The sequence below is a fragment of the Chrysemys picta genome, chromosome 22, assembly GCF_011386835.1.
Source record: "Chrysemys picta bellii isolate R12L10 chromosome 22, ASM1138683v2, whole genome shotgun sequence".
In the NCBI taxonomy this organism is placed as follows: domain Eukaryota; kingdom Metazoa; phylum Chordata; order Testudines; family Emydidae; genus Chrysemys; species Chrysemys picta.
Genome location: NC_088812.1, coordinates 11,061,438 through 11,079,025, shown reverse-complemented (window position 1 = coordinate 11,079,025; position 17,588 = coordinate 11,061,438). Strand labels below are relative to the sequence as shown.

Here is a 17,588-nt window from a genome sequence, read left to right as displayed (position 1 = left end):
CAGCACACTAACAGTCACAATCATTCCAGGGACTTGAAATACCAGTGACACCCCTCTGTACAGTCCTCCTGCCTGCAGAATGCCATCTCATGTGCTCCAGCTGCAGCTAGTACTGGCTCCCTGCAGCTACAGGGCATATCATCGTCCTGCTCTCAAGCTCTCCTTTCCACTATGACCTGATACTCCTGACCTCACACAGCCTCTGGCTTCCTCCTGAACCTGGTCCTCTCTGAACCCTGACAGCACTTCCCTCTGCTGTGCTGGAGGGATAATGGAGCCATCTTACCACTGCATGTTGCACTGGGTGGAAAAAGCACCCAGTGATGAGCAAGCATGTCCAGTACAAATCCAATTCTTTCCTAGGGTGGTGCCTCTCTCTTTCTTGGAGCTTGTGGATGCAGATCATAGCCACTGGGACAACTTTTGGCAGTAAGTCTATCATCTGACCAGCAGATGATTGGGAGCTAGGTGCTGCCTGATCAGAGAGGCCTTGAGGAAGCAGAGTTAGGGTACATCGAGAATCAGTTACGCTGAATCCTGTGTGACCTCACAGAAGCATGATTAATTCACTGTCCAGCCCAGCTCAGCTATGACTCCTGACAAGGCCAGTCACTTCATATGCACTTGCCAGCTCTGACGGCAGGCACATATCATCAGTCTAGGTTTTGTATGGGCTACCTATTATCACAGAGGTCGGAAAAAAAACTACCTTGGTAAAATTACGTAGGAAACAGAACAAAGCTAATGCTGTCATTATTGATCTGGTGTAGTAACTGGCTGACGATGCATCATCTCTTTAAGGAACACACAGCTGGGCAGTGCAAACAAATATGCGCAATAGCCCTAACAAACATCTCTTCTGATCTCATTGTTATAACCCTAATTTCCCTTTCCCACACCCTTTGTCCTCTTATGTGGAGTTAAGTCTAATTTAGTTTATGATTTCCTGGAGGCAGGGACATGTCATTTATACCATATGCCTATGGTACTGTAGGAATAATCAGTGTCCAGGTCATAATGATTTGTGACCTTCCTACAAGGAGGACTTGTGGTTAATGAACTGGGCTGGGACTCAGGAGATCTGGGTTCAATTCCTGGCTGAGCCACAGACTCCCTGTGCCACAGTTCCACATCTGCAAAACTGGGATAGTTGCTCTTCCTTTCTGTCAGGTCTACTTAAATTGTAAGGACAGGTACGGTCCTTCACTATATGTACGTACAGCACCCAGAACAACAGGGCCCTGAACTCAGCTGGGGACTCCAGGTACCACTGGAATACAAGTCTTCTCTCTATCCCCAGAATAGGTGTAATGTTGACAGCAGCACTGCAGCCTCCTTCATGTGACCCTGTCATTACTCATATTTTATATTTGTATTATGGTAGGGCCTAGAGGGCTCCTTTGTAATCAATAGGGAACACTCCTCTAGTTAGAGACCGTTTCTGTCACTAAGAGTTTAAAGAGACAAAGCGTGGAAGGGGAAGTAACTTGCTAAAGGTCACATAGCAGGAAGAGATGTGAGTCCCAGACCAGTGCCCTATATAGTGGGCCAAACTGCTGTCCACCTTCTCTAGAGGCAAGTATAGCCCTGGAAGATCATTCCTGAGCCTCCCTGCATGCACAACCATAGAGCAGGGGTGTCAGTATAACGCAGAGTTTAATTTCTTTAGCATCAAGAACCTTTTCAAGAAAGTCATCAGCAGTTAATGATGCCCATTGGAAATGACTGGAGGTCAGGTTTGCATGACCAGGAGATCAACTAAGGAGTACAGTTCTACATGAGAAATCCTTGCTGGAGCTGAATGGAAGTTCACCCTGGCAAAGGAGATCACAGTTGCTCACATTTCTGCATAGGGTCTGAGCGTTACTAGATTCTGACACCTTAAGAAGTTTATGATGACAGCACTCAGCAGGAACCTGCCTCATCATTGGAATCATTCTAACGTGAGCAACTCCTGCAGTACAAGCTGATGGGGGCCATAACCTTCCTCCTTGGAGCATGTATCCAAGTCCCCAGCTGGCCCATATACTTATTGTCTTACCGGGGCTTGTGGGACTCAATACGCAAGAAAACATTAATCTGCTTCATGCAAAGACTAGCCACAAATGGCCCACAAGAAATGGGAGCTCTTCAGTAGCCTGCAGGAGTTGGCAGGTCTCTGGGGGCAGTTAGCGCTGCTGGAGATTGGCTCCAGTACTACAGCCAACCTCCAGTTCTACCTGCTGATGAGCAGGTAGAACTGACCCCAACCTGAACTTTGAAAAGTTTCTTATCAGAAGTATTGCTGAGACTTGGCTCCTCAAGTTCAAGCACTTCTGAGTGATCTGTGCCATGTAGCCAATGGCTCTGTGGTTGCCGTGGTTTGCATCCTGGTGCTGTCCTCAGTGCCAGTGTAGTGAAGGTGCTGAAAGAAATTTTACGAACGCTCAGGCCAGTCAATGTCTTCTTGGAGATAGGTTGTGAGGAGGGGAATATTCTCAGTTCCTCTCTATTCAACCTTGAAAAGTTATTTTAGGGGGATGATAATTCATCTAAAATGGCCAAAAATTTTGCATTTAAGGGCCAGCATTTCCAGACGAGCTCAGCACTCAGCAGCTCCATTCAGAACATGGGAGAGTTCAATGATAACTTAAAACTACCTTTGAAATTCATGGGAATGATTCTGAACAAAAATTTTAGAAGTGACTAGTGATTTGAGGTGCTTCAGTTTTTGGTTGCCCAACTTAAGACACCCTTAATGGCCCAATTTTCAGAATGACAGGTGCTCATTGCTGTCTGCAAAAATCAGGCTCTGGTAAGGTGCCTCTGGCTAAGCAGCCAAAACCCGACACACACACACACACACACACACACACCCCACTTTTGCAAGTTTAAGCCTTCGCCTGTTACAACGAAAGTGCCACAAATGATGCAGACTCAAAACACTGGAACCACATCTCCTGATCACCTGATCAGTATTTTGGCTCCAAAACCAACATCAAAAAGGAAGCCATTCCCTTCAGGGGAGAAAAATATCATCCTGCCTGAGATTCACACATCCCTGTTTAATTTTATTTATTCTAATACATGAAGAATAATGTACTTGTGCTACTTTGTAAGTCTCAATCACAAACTCTAGATCACCTGCACTGAAGGAGTCATGTAACTTTTTGTGTGCAATTATAAAATTTAGCATGAACTACTACAGCTTGAGCTAACCAGCTGACACTCTCTAGCCTGAAATCCAGCCAAATGGGTACCTGTGATATATATTCACCAATGGGTTACAGATGCTCATGGTGACAAGGGTGCCGATGAAGATGAGACGTTAAAGGTACAGCATTGCCAGCCCTGGAGAATGTACTGTAAGTCTTTTCCTTATCCATAACACAAGTCCAATTAGCATATCCAATCTTTGGCCACCAGCAAGGATGCCAGTTTCTTTTAGAGAGAGATGTGGTCTGAGCACAAGCCTGATTCATTGCCCATTGAAATTAAAGGAAATCTTTCCACCAATTTCAGGTCTCAGGAGTACAGAACTTCTGAGTTTCCATGATCGTTCTGACACAGACTCCATTTGTGATCTCTGGCGAGGTACTTCACTTCTGTCTGTTTTCATAGCTTTAAAAATGGAATAACGGTTTCCTGCTTAGCTCTGATGGCTAAACATCACTGTTAAATATTACATATTACTAAGGTCACGTCCCATGACAAATTCTTATATAGTGCATTCACAAGTATGTTGCTCTCATGTACTGCAACTTCCTTGGCCTAAACAGCTTTCTGTCAGGACCAAAAGTGGATTTTGCCATTTTTTTCTGTTTTCTTTTAGATTCCCTTGGGCACGTTTTATATGGTGATGCTACAGACACACAAAATGTGCTTATAAAGTTGGGGGACATAATCAGCACTGCTGCATCATGTGTGTTGTTTTCTCCATTTCCCACGTGGGGGCGCATTTTCCTCAGTTTTTATACTAATGTTCCCTCTAGCAATACAAGCCTGAGTCTAGTTCCTACAAGCTACATTTGTTTAATTCCATAGTTAACCAGGAGGGTGACCTTTACTGCTTTGAGTCTCATTTATGGGAGAACATCAACACATTATCTCTCATCATTTCGAAACTCCTCACTATTGTTATGATTTGTCAAGGGATGGCCGATACCAAACTGTGTTCTTGGAAGGTTAGACATCTCTCCTGCATTACCCCTAAAGATATGAGAGATGTTGAGAAATATGGGGGCACAAACTGAACATCTGATTTTTCTCCACGGGAAGAATGGACACATCAAATTTATACTAATTTACAGCGCTGCAACTTTCTCACTCAGGGGTGTGAAAAAACACAGCCCTGAGCACTGCACGCTTCAGTCCTGTAATGTGCCAGTATAGACAGTGCACCAGTGGAAGTCTGTTCCAGAGCTTTACTACCCTTATAGTTAAAAACTTTTTCTTAATATCTAACCTAGTGAGGAGGGCTTTAAACTAGTTTCACAGGGGGAAGGAGACCAAAGCCCTGAGGTAAGTGAGGAAGTGGGATACCAGGAGGAAGCATGAGCAGGAGAGCGCAAGAGGGGAGGACTCCTGCCTCATACTGAGAAAGCAGGACCATCAGCAAGTTATCTTAAGTGCCTATACACAAATGCAAGAAGCCTGGGAAACAAGCAGGGGGAACTGGAAGTTTTTGGAAAGTGTAGGGGACAATTTCCTGGTGCAAGTGCTGGAGGAACCAACTAGGGTCAGAGCTCTTCTTGACCTGCTGCTCACAAACAGGGAAGAATTAGTAGGGGAAACAAAAGTGGATGGGAACCTGGGAGGCAGTGACCATGAGATGTCAGGATCCTGAACTCGACCAAGGAAAAAAGGAGAGCAGCAGAATATGGACCCTGAACTTCAGAAAAGCAGACTTTGACTCCCTTAGGGAATGAATGGGCAGGATCCCCTGGAGAATAACATGAGGGGGAAAGGAGTCCAGGAGAGCTGGCTGTATTTTAAATAATCCTTATTGAGGTTGCAGGAACAAACCATTCCAATGTGTAGAAAGAATAGTAAATATGGCAGACGACCAGCTTGGCTTAACAGTGAAATCCTTGCTGATCTTAAACACAAAAAAGCAGCTTACAAGAAGTGGAAGATTGGACAAATGACCAGAGAGGAGTATAAAAATATTGCTCAGGCATGCAGGAGTGAAATCAGGAAGGCCAAATCACACTTGGAGTTGCAGTTAGCAAGGGATGTTAAGAGTAACAAGAAGGGATTCTTCAGGTATGTTAGCTACAAGAAGATGATCAAGGAAAGTGTGGGCCCCTTACTGAATGGGGGAGGCAACCTAGTGACAGATGATGTGGAAAAAGCTAATGTACTCAATGCTTTTTTTGCCTCTGTCTTCACAATCAAGGTCAACTCCCAGACTACTGCACTGGGCAGCACAGTATGGGGAGGTGACGACCAGCCCTCTGTGGAGAAAGAAGTGGTTCAGGACTATTTAGAAAAGCTAAACGATCACAAGTCCATGGGGCCGGATGCGCTGCATCTGAGGGTGCTAAAGGAGTTGGCGGATGCGATTGCAGAGCCATTGGCTATTATCTTTGAAAACTCCTGGCGATCAGGGGAGGACCCAAATGACTGGAAAAAGGCTAGTGCCCATCTTTAAAAAAGTAAAGATGTAGTGCCCATCTTTAAAAAAGGGAAGGAGGAGGATCCGGGGAACTACAGGCCAGTCAGCCTCACCTCAGTCCCTGGAAAAATCATGGAGCAGGTCCTCAAGGAATCAATTCTGAAACACTTAGAGAAGAGGAAAGTGATCAGGAACAGTCAGCATGGATTCACCATGGGCAAGTCATGCCTGACTAACCTAATTGCCTTCTATGATAAGGGGGGATATGATTGCTCTCTTTAAATATATCAGAGGGATAAATACCAGGGAGGGAGAGGAATTATTCCAGCTCAGTACTAATGTGGACACGAGAACGAATGGATATAAACTGGCCGTGGGCAAGTTTAGGCTTGAAATTAGACGAAGGTTTCTGACCGTCAGGGGGGTGAAATATTGGAACAGCCTTCCGAGGGAAACGGTGGGGGCGAAGGACCTGTCTGGTTTTAAAATTAAGCTAGATAAGTTTATGGAGGGAATGGTCTAATGGGATAACATGATTTTAGTCACAGGAACAGCGTGCCATCGCTGGTAAATAGTATAATGGCTGATAAGGGTAAGGCTGGAGAATCTTGCCTACGTGCTCGGGGTTTTACTGATCGCCATATTTGGGGTCGGGAAGGAATTTTCCTCCAGGGTAGATTGGCAGAGGCCCTGGAGGTTTTTCGCCTTCCTCCGCAGCATGGGGCATGGATCGCTAGCTGGAGGATTATCTGCTAATTGAAGTCTCTAAACCACAGGATTTGGGGACTTCAACAGCAGAGTCAAGGGTAAGGGTAGGGACAGCTTTGTGGCCTGCATCATGCAGGAGGTCAGACCAGATGATCATAATGGTCCCTTCTGACCTTAAAGTCTATGAGTCTATAAGATAACAGGCTCTGTGGATGGGGGGAAAGCAGTGGACGGGTTATTCCTTGACTTTAGCAAAGCTTTTGATACGGTCTCCCACAGTATTCTTGCCAGCAAGTTAAAGAAGTATGGGCTGGATGAATGGACTATAAGGTGGATAGAAAGCTGGCTAGATCATCAGGCTCAACGGCTCCATGTCTAGCTGGCAGCTGATATCAAGTGGAGTGCCGAAAGGGTCAGTCCTGGGGCCGGTTTTGTTCAATATCTTCATTAATGATCTGGAGGATGGCGTGGATTGCACCTTCAGCAAGTTTGCGATGACACTAAATTGGGGGGAGTGGTAGATACGCTGGAGGGTAGGAATAGGATACAGAGGGACCTAGACAAATTAGAGGATAGCTAGGGGGAGGGATAGCTCAGTGGTTTGAGCATTGGCCTGCTAAACACAGGGTTGTGAACTCAATCCTTGAGGGGGCCACTTAGGAATTTGGGGCAAAATCAGTACTTGGTCCTGCTAGTGAAGGCAGGGGGCTGGACTCAATGACCTTTCAAGGTCCCTTCCAGTTCTAGGAGATGGGATATCTCCATTAATTTAATTTATTTTTAGGATTGGGCCAAAAGAAATCTGATGAGGTTCAACAAGGACAAGTGCAGAGTCCTGCACTTAGGATGGAAGAATCCCATGCACGGCTACAGATTAGGGACCAAGTGGCTAGGCAGCAGTTCTGCAGAAAAGGACCTAGGGGTTACAGTGGATGAGAAGCTGGATATGAGTCAACAGTGTGCCCTTGTTGCCAAGAAGGCTAACAGCATTTTGGGATGTATAAGTAGGAACATTGACAGTAGATCGAGGGATGTGGTCATTCCCCTCTAGATGAGGCATTGGTGAGGCCTCATCTGGAATACTGTGTCCTGTTTTGGGCCCTACACTACAAGAAGGATGTGGAAAAATTGGGAAGAGTCCAGCGGAGGGCAACGAAAATGATTAGGGGGCTGGAGCACATGACTGATGAGGAGAAGCTGAGGGAACTGGGATTATTTAGTCTGCAGAAGAATGAGGGGGGATTTGACTGCTTTCACATACCTGAAAGGAGGTTCCAAAGAGGATGGATCTAGACTGTTCTCAGTGGTACCAGATGAAAACAAGGAGTAATGGTCTCAAGTTGCAGTCCAGGAGGTTTAGGTTGGATATTAGGAAAAACTTTTTCACTAGGAGGATGGCGAAGCACTGGAATGGGTTGCCTAGGTAGGTGGTGGAATCTCCTTCCTTAGGTTTTTAAGGCCCGGCTTGACAAAGTAGAGGACACTATGTTCTCATGCCACAGGGTATCCAATATAATGGTGCTCTAAAAGTAGGCAGTGTTATGACAATACAGCACCCTCCATACAGGCTTGTCCAGAATGTGCTTGAGGTCTGGAATTGCTGCTTCTTAGTGACAATGGGCTCAGTCCTGCAAGCGGTGAGTGCTCTGGCCCACTTGAGCAAAGCACTTAAACCTGTGCTTAGCTTTGAACTCGTGAGTAGTACCATTAGCTTCAATAGAACGACTCCTGTGTTAAAGTTAAGCACATAATTAAGTGCTTTGCTCCACCAAGCCACAGCATCCAGGACCTTGAAGGATTGAGCCCAACATTACGTAAGCAAACAAATCAATTTCTATCCCCGTTGCATCCCACTTCAGTTGTGCTTGTAGAATTATGACTAAACAGTGCTCTGTCTCTTTAAGACAGAATTAGGAAGGCAGCCAGCTGGAGAAACCGGACATAACCAGTTCAGCGTGAGCCAGTTGGCCAGGAGAGCGAGAAGGAAATGCTCAGTGAAGTTGGAACACAGCAGCAGGTTTGGCGTTCTGTTTGCAGCTGGGATTGAGGATTTTTGCATTCTCCTCTTTGCACTGATGGTGCTGATCCCTCTCCTCCAGCGATGCATCCAGCTCCTCAGCCTGCCTGTGTACCTGCTCTCGTATCTGGGCTTATGGGACCCCCTCTGTAAGAAGATCTTCCCATATTTCATGGCCAAGTGCTCCACTATCTACAACCGCAAACTCTTCCAACAGAAAAAGGACCTGTTCAGCAGCCTGGGGGAGTTTGCAGGCACTTCGAGGGAGCTCAGGCTGCTGGAGATAGGCACAGGTTCAGGAGCCAACTTCCAGTTCTACCCACCTGGATGCCGGGTGACATGCACTGATCCCAACCCCAACTTTGAGAGGTTCCTCCTCAAGAGCATTTCTGACAGCCCACACCTCCATTTTGAACGGTTCTTGGTGGCCTCCGGTGAGGACCTGCGTCCAGTGGCTGACGACTCCATGGATGTGGTGGTTTGCACCTTGGTGCTGTGCTCAGTGCGCAGCATCGAGCAGGTCCTGAGAGAAGTCTTGCGAGTGCTCAGGCAGGTGAGTATGAGTACCATTTGGGGATGTGTGTGCTATTTTGGTTATGGGCCAAGCTGTGCTATGCAAAGACTGGTCTAATGGGAGCGTGTGTGGAGCCACCTGTCCCAGAGACGCATCCCTCCCCCGAGTGGCCTAGTGTGCAGGGGTAAACTCCCTTTGGAGACGTGCTGCAGGGACGCAGAGAGGGAGAAGTCCCTGTGTTCTCCTGCGAGCAGAGACTGAAAAATGTCCACAGGATGGGCTAGTCAATATCCAACCCTTCGTCACCTAGAGCATTTATTTGTATGTGTTTGTCTGGAAGCCAGCAGTTTTCTGAACAGAAAGTAGTAAAAGGAAAACAGACGGAACCTGGCCACCTTCATTTCCTTTGCTGTGTCACTTAACACCATTTCAGTATTTATCACACACACTTGTAAGACGGCTATCCCTGTGCTGTCTTGACTTACGTTATGTGGCTAACATCCAAATGAAAGCCAATACAACATTCTCCCTTATTCCTGTAAGGAGACAGACCTGAACAGCTAGTGAGTCGCTTAGCTATGACTGAACCAACTTTAACAAAAAAAAAAAAAAATCACAATGATGCTGATAATGAAAACAGGTTCATCTGCTCCACTCCTGTTAGCAGACAATTCAAATTTTGGTTCACATGCACTAGCACAATGCTGCAATGACTGGAGTGCAAACCCTACATAGCAGGAGGGTGTTTACATTCAAACAGCTGTTCCCTTAGAATTCTTTTAAGCCACAAAAGCATTAGATGGTTTAGCTTAGTTAAAACATCCACATGCAAGCATGCTACAAATTATTCATAAAGCACCTTATCTGAAGCCCAAACTATCTGACTAGATCCCTTAATGGATTTGGTGTCAAATATTCAGAAGCACCTAAGTGCCTTCAGGGCCTAAGTTCCTCTTTTAAAAATGAGACTTAGACACTTACGTTATTTCAGTGCTTCTGAAAATCTTACCCTTGATTTTTCCTCCCCCCTTTAAACTTAAGAATCAAGCATAAATGTGCCATCTTTCTAGTCCATGGATCTCAAAACACATCGCTAAGAAGCGTGCTCATAAAATTGCCATTGTCTGAATGTGGAAGTGAAACTGCAAGTAACTTTCTCATTCAGATGAAAGCTATCCCACTCTTACCCAGCAGGCTGCACGGCAACCGAGGCTGGAATTCTACCTGCCTGAGCCTTTGCTATTTTTCCTAATTAAGGTGAGAGGGAATTAAAAATAAGCCCTTGCCTTTGTAGTTCTAGCAGGTGAATTCTGTCACCATGCAGAGCAGGAGTGGCAGAACCACAGTACAATCTGACAGCTAGAACAGCTGGCAGCCTTGTTACATGAAACCCACTTGTTAGAGGGAAACTGGATGGCTGTTCTGGTGCCCTCCCCAAGCTCACTGTTCATCCAATAGCCCAGAATTTCCAGCACTCCTGTTCTCTGCCAGCCTTTTGCTGAACAAAGGTGCAATCAGGAGGAATTCTGAAGGAACCCATACTTCAAACAGAGCTCATGAGTGTGTGATTTCAGGGACTCTCAAGCAGGCTATAGGGTCTTCATGGCAACATCTGTTGAGAGTAGAGCAATGAATGGAGGGGTGGGTGGCTGTGCATTTTGGAGGGAGTGGAATCCCAGGCTGAGCAGGAAGAGGTTAGTTTGAATTACCCAGCACTTCTCCTCTTTCACTGCCAGCTTTTCTTCTCCCCAAACTCACTCTCTCTCTTTACTAACAATATTGCCTGTCAAACACATGCCTACCAGGTGCTCTGGACCCTGCAGTGTTACTAACATATTTGTAGATCTCCCTTGGACTGCAAAATCGTGCACTATCCTGTGTCCTGTAATATCGATGCCCAACTAAGTTAATGCTTTATATTCACTGATAAACTCATTGCTTTTAGCATCTCACCCTTGGCCCTCATCTACATGAGCAACTTTGTTCACTATAACTTAAGATGTAAATTTAAACAGCTATAGTTATACCAGTATGACACACTTATTCTGGTGTAACAGTGCCTTTTTTGGCTTAACTCATTGGTTTTCTACCTGTGTTCCACAGACCCCTGGGGGTCTACAGACTATGTCTAAAATTTCCAAAGGGGTCCACATCTCCATTCAAAACGTTTTAGGGGTCCACAAATTAAAAAAAGGTTGAAAACCACTGGTTTAGCTTATATCACTTGGGAACAGGTTTAAGCTCAACTGAAAAAAGCTACTAATAAGTGTCCACACCGGGGGGGGGGGGGGGCGGGGGTGTTAACCTGTGTAACTGGTAGAAGTTGCCCCATGTAGACAAGGCCTTAGCCTTGGTTGTGACTATAAAGAACATTCCTTAAGGCAATTCAAAACATTTTGTTTTCATTGTGGAGCTAAATTACAAGGTAGGGCAAAAAACATGTACAGCAACTTCCTCACTAAGGGGTGAAAAATTCAAATCAGAATCCGTAACTCTTTCACCAGCTTCCACTAAAACAGCCTTGAATGTTCTCAATAGGTTTGCTCTCAGCACTAGCTCTGCGACTTATCCAGTGTTTTTAATCACTGGAATATGCTGTGGCAGTGGATTCAGTGAAGCAGTTGTGCAGCTCACAAGACTGCCAATGAAGTGAATGCCCAATCCTTGTCTAGTGGCACCTGCCTCACCATGCTATATAAACATCAGTGAATTAACCCTCACCACTTGGAGGGTATGGTAAGTGTTCTGATCATCCCCATTTTACAGATGGAAAAACTGAATACCGGAAAGTTAAGTGATTTGCTCAAGGGCACACAAAGCAATAGTGGCAGAGCTGCAAACAGAATCCATGAGTCCTGACTCTCAGTCACAAGATCATGCTTTCCCTTCCACATGGAACTCAAACCTTTCTGTAGTCATGTAGCTTCCCCAAATAGTATTTTTTAAGTCTTACAGGAGTGAAATAAGACAGAATGAGAACATGGTGGAATACTGACTGGCCTCCATGGATAATTGATTATGGGTAGCAGTTCCTGAAGACATAATAGTTAGAAGTGAGTCTGAACCAAACATGGCCAGGATGTGGGGAATTTGATCCAAGAGTTGTGTCTCCAAAGCGGAAGGGAGATGTTGGTGATTTTAAGAGCCCTTGTTTGTTCCTGAAGCATTTTGATTGCTTTGTTTCCCAGGGTGGTTCTTTGTATTTCTTGGAGCATGTGGCTGCAGATCATTCCAGCTGGAGCTACTTTTGGCAACAGGTCTACAACCCAACCTGGAGATATTTGGGAGACGGGTGCTGCCTGACCAGAGAGACCTGGAAGGACCTGGAGAAGGCAGGGTTCTCAGAACTGAAGTTGCAACACATACATGCCCCCCTGTCCTGGAACCCTACTCGTCCCCATATCATTGGATATGCTGTGAAATAACTAACTCCATGCACTGAGAAACAAGGTCATGTCAGCACCGTGGTTCCTTCCAATTCCTGGGGGTATTTACTTCTGGCTAGCAGCTTTATAATGTCAGAGAAATACTTAATTAGCAATTAGCTGCCCAACCAAATTGCCTTGTTAGGTTTATGAGAATAACAGGGAAAACATACCAAGCATCCATTGCTTATCCTAACTATGGTGTCAGGTTTGTCCATATGCCTGTCAGGCTCCTCCCAGTTTTCAGACAAAGCACTGGTCAGCATTTTTCACTGACTGTCCTGCTAGTTTTTGTGGATCACATTCTAAGGCACTGATCATATACAGAGCCTCGTTCATCATATACAGAGCCTCGGTGCCTAAGTCAGGCTTTGTGGATCTCAGTGTTGTTCCAGTGACTTTCTGGGCACCGTGTTGCTTGGGGTTGCTTTGGGAATCCGGGCTCATCAATCTAAATCAGATTTGAAACAGCAATCTGCACAACAAAATGCTCCCATTATAGCAGAGTAATTAGCACTAGTTAAGGGCAACAGAGGAGCTTGGGCCCCCCAAGTGGCAGGGAACTCATATCCTACTGAAAGGTAATAGAAGGCCAAACCTAAGCACTAGACATATCCACTCAGACTGCACTGAAAGTACTTTTGATACAATTTCTTTTGTTTTAATTTGTTTGTCTTTTGTAATTGCTACAGAACCACGGTGTTGCTACAGAGACATAGGCTTCTCAATAAAGTTGAAAATATTGTATTTTGATTATATCCTCTGCTTCGTTACCAATAGGGGGAGCAGGTAACTCATTTTTGTAAACACTAACCCCTGTACAGTGTTTTTTCCCCCCAGATTAGTGTAAGGCCAAATTCAGATCTGGTGTAAGCAAATGCAAATCCACTGGAGTTCCACCAAGTCTGAATTTGGCCCATTAAGTCTAACCCAGGAGATGAACACTGGAACAAATGGATTTCACTCAGTAATTGATAGAAAGAAAGGCAACTACCGGAACAAGACCATACATTCAAACTTGAATACATTTCTTTAAATTAAACAAATTTGCATCAAAGTTTCAGGTGAGAAAGACAATATCAATATACTATGCATTTTTATAATACTATGCACTTTGCAACCAAGGATCTCAAAGCATTTTACAAATATTGATCCCACAGACTTCATAGTACTTCTCATTAAGGAGTTAGCAAGATTAATCTTATCCATAGTTCAGAGATGAGAAGTTGAGCACAGACAGATGAAGTGACTCAGCCAAGTTCACACAGGACGACAGTGGCAGGGGTGAGACTAGTACCCCATGAGTCTTGTCTTCCAGTCCCATGATCTAATCACTAGACCTCTTCTACCAGATCAGAAGCGAGGGCAGATTTCCCTTTACACATGCACTCTGATGAAACAGACTATGAACTGCACTCTGGACAATGCAGCTTTTAAAGGCAAGTTCTCATTCCAATACTTATTCATCATCTACTTAATCATGTACAGGGCTCACCAAAAACAGCAATCAAGGCCCAAGGAAGAGATGAAAAAATCCCACCCCTAATCATCTTCCTTTCTGCAGATCACACCTTCCTTGGCTGCAGTTACATAATTCAGCAAATATCAGATGCAAAACTGGCAAATACACAAAGCCAAACACAACCTGTTTCAGGAATGGTTTACATGCATCACCTGTATATACAGAGATGAGAGCCTCTCAGGTGTCCATCTTGCACTTGGGCTCACCGTCCACCACACATAGCTGCAAACTGCTAACACCAACATTATAACTTACTTTGGTACAGGAGTCCTAGGCTAATTCTTGGTTACACTTGGTTCCGTAGCAACAACACCACCCATGCTTCCCATGTCTCTGTTGGAAAACAGCCTAGTACCTGACCAATGAACATCAAGCATATTAACCTACAGCTTCCATTCCATCTCTGGAGCTCTTTCAAACATTCATTGCCATACAATTGCTCTAGCAACACCTCCTTCTTCAAGTAGGCATAGGACTAGACAGAGCTAGTTGCTGAGTACACTTAGACATAAAGTAACCCATCAGTTCATCCCCAAATAATATGAGCCAGATTTTTAAGACCTTTCAGGAAGCTGAGCCCTTTTGAAAACTGGACATAAATGTCACAATGGGAATTGTTGGTGCTCAGATATTTGGGGGGAAGGGGGGAAATCTGGCCTCAAACATCGACTTGAGCATTTGAAAATCTAATCCTGATGAAGTTTGAAAAATCTGACCCATTAGCAAATGTTTTTAACTAGTTTAAGGCTTCTGTTTCAAGTGATATCACGCTGATAACCAAATGCAGGACACCATGTACTGGTAAATATCATTCACTTAAAAGTTAGGTTCATTCCCTCTAGGGCACCTGGTATTGGCCACTGTCGGTAGACAGGATACTGGGCTGGATGGACTGTTGGTCTGACCCAGTATGGCCGTTCTTATGTATACTGAAACTTACAGTTCATGAAAAAGAGCAAAACCTCCACTTTCAGCCTAGATGCAGAGTAGAGTAATATGTACTTTACTGTGTACAAACAAACAAAAAAAGGTACTTTCTTAGGGTATGTCTACACTTGTAGAGTTTTTGCGGTGTTAGTTTCACCAGTGATAGGGAACCAGTGAAAGTAAAGCGTTGGTTTGTGTACTCACCCAATTCTTCAGGCATCAGAGAGTGTTTAAACTAGCAGCACTTCCATAGGGCAGCTATCCCACAGTGCAGCTCTCTCCATAGGTCTTGTGGGAAGGGGTGGGTGAGCAGAAGGCATTCTGGATCCCTGCTCAGTGCCCCATGCTGCCCTGCTTCATGTCCCAGCAGCCCTATTACTTCCTTGTGTCTTTTGTGGCATTTTTTTTTTTTAAAAAAACCCTGCTGTCTAGCTGCTTTCCCTGCCGTATCTACAAGGAAAGGGGGTTTACCTTGTGTCAGAGCAGCGGAGATGCTGGCCAGAGCAGTCACTTTTGGAACTGTGGGATATCCTTCAGAGGCCAAAAGGAATTTACGCTGGTAGAACGTGTCTTCACTTTCACAACAGCGCAAAAAGAACAGCGGTAAGAGCAATATGCCTCTTGTGAAGGTGGTTTTCACTGCAAAAAGTCATTAACAAGTGTAGACGCTCCAGCGGTTTTAGTGCAAAAAAGGGACTTTAAATGGTGAGTGTAGACATAGCCTTTCTCAAAAGATCTGCTCTATGCCTACAGTCAGAGTTACTGACTTTAGTGACAAACCCCCCCCCCCCCATTTTTAGTCCCACAGAACCAGTACAACTAAAGCAACAGATTCTATTCCATCTTGTGTATCAACAACAGAATCGCCAATCAGTTACACCTGTGCAAGCTCATTGGTGACTCATGCATTGCACAGCTGCTGCTGAATGCATGATTGTAAAACACCAGGTTGCAGAGGTGTAATTGAAGGCTCTGTGTGACAGGCCAGCCTTTCTTTATTAGTAACAATGAGGCACAAAGTGCCATTTTGTATTGATTTATCTTTTAGAGCAGACCAACAGTTAAAGGAAAACTAAGCTCAAATGTAAAAGCATGCATTACTTGCTCTGTAAAAGCCATCCTGAATTGACACCCAGCCCTTCCTCCCAGCAGAACAGCTGCTTCCATTTAAAGGGAAGGGCACTGAAAATGGAATCACAAAATCTAGTTCACAGCTATATTGCTACATACACCACAAAAACAAAATTCTTCCCCTTTTCCTCTTGTTCTCACTTGCTGGTTACACCAGTCCCTCTCAGAGAGGTGAGCGTGATGGAACGGACTTGGTGCAAAATCAGGCAGCTACATACACAATTTACTGAAAATATATTTTTCTTTGGCAAATGATCTCTCCCAGGAGACCTAATCAGATTTAATTGGCCATGCTGGATGCTGTGGTATCACTGCTAGAGGGAAAGCCCTGCCATTGCTTCCCCACCCCCTGGACAGGCAGAAAGATCCCCTCTTACAGCATGGCCTCCCTCAATCTATTTAAGAGATTTCACAACTTCAGTTGTGAAATCAGGGCAATGATCTGATTTTCTACCTGCCAGACACCAAAAATTGGCTTCTTGCAGCCTGTATGTTACTAATTTGATGTTCTCCTGGAAGTGAAAAGACTTTGCTTACATTACGTAGCAAGTCTTCATACTGAAGGATTCTGTAAAACCCATATTAACAAAATCCACAGTATCTTAGAACAGTCTAAAGTGTTTCCTGGATCATATGATAAGACCATCTACAAAAAACAACCAACCAACCCTCTGTGTATGGGAATGTAAGTTATCCTGAATTCTCATTTATTTGTCTGTGCAGCTCCAGGCTGTATCTTGTTTCATTGTAGTCTAAAGTCAAGGAAGAGTAAGAAAGGTTATGATTGTTACATAAGATAAACAGGAACTTGTTTTAGTCCAGAGTGTGTATTTAAACAGTACCGAGTTTAAATAAATAATATTCAGGCTGCTGGCATGTGACATAAATATTAGATTTTGGCTCACACTGAGGGAAACTGTTCCAAGTGCTGCTTAAATAAATGTCTGCATATACATGCCAAGATTGGTCTCTGCTCATGAGTTGTTTTAAAAGAGGAAAATGCTGAGACAGTGTGACCCAGCAGAAAGCACTAAGAGCCAGGACTCCTGAATTCTTTGAGCTTTGCACTGATTCACTGCAAGACCTTAAGCCCAATCACTTCACCTCACTGTACCATCATTGGTCCATCTATATACCTCCCTCCTGAGCACTGAGAGAATGAGCTAGTTAATAAAAATGAGGAGTCCTTGTGGCACCTTAGAGACTAACAAATTTAATTGGGCATAAGTTTTCATAGGCTATAAAGTGCTTTGGAAAAAAATTTCAACCTACTAAAAATAACACCCGTTTCCATGCAGGGAAAGGTCATGCTTGATTTTGGGGGCAGCAGCAATATCTTCTGTAGTTTAAGGGGTTGGGATAGCATCTCCTACAGAACAAAAATGGAGCCAAGAAATTTGCATTAGGGCATTATCACAACAGCTGCCTCAAGCTGGATTCCATTGATGTGGGGTAAGTACATTTTGGCACAGCTCCATGACTACAGGTTATAAGAAATGCAAAAGAGAAACAGAACTCCCCCAGCATCCGATGTGACTATTTCTTCCACACCACTGTTAGCTCGGTCAGGTCCAAACTCTCCTCTCCGTTGATAGCAATGCTGCTAATTATGCTCCTACAGCAGTTCCTTGCCCTGCTTGCATATCTGCTTTTGTTCCTGAGACTCTGAAACCTCATCTGCAGCAAGAAGATATTTTTCCCACCTGTCATGGAAAGATTCACCATCATTTACAACAGACAGACGTCTG

General features: G+C 44.5%; 1 protein-coding gene across 1 annotated transcript; it reads left to right on the top strand.

Moving 5' to 3' along the window:
- The first annotated feature begins 8,248 nt into the window (after positions 1 to 8,248).
- On the top strand, positions 8,249 to 13,007 carry LOC101931820 (thiol S-methyltransferase TMT1A-like). The gene is made up of 2 exons (XM_008173850.4): positions 8,249 to 8,874; positions 12,024 to 13,007. Exons 1-2 carry the CDS (start codon positions 8,380 to 8,382, stop codon positions 12,258 to 12,260), a joined length of 732 nt encoding a protein of 243 aa, XP_008172072.4. The 5' UTR covers positions 8,249 to 8,379; the 3' UTR covers positions 12,261 to 13,007.
- Positions 13,008 to 17,588: the final 4,581 nt, after the last annotated feature.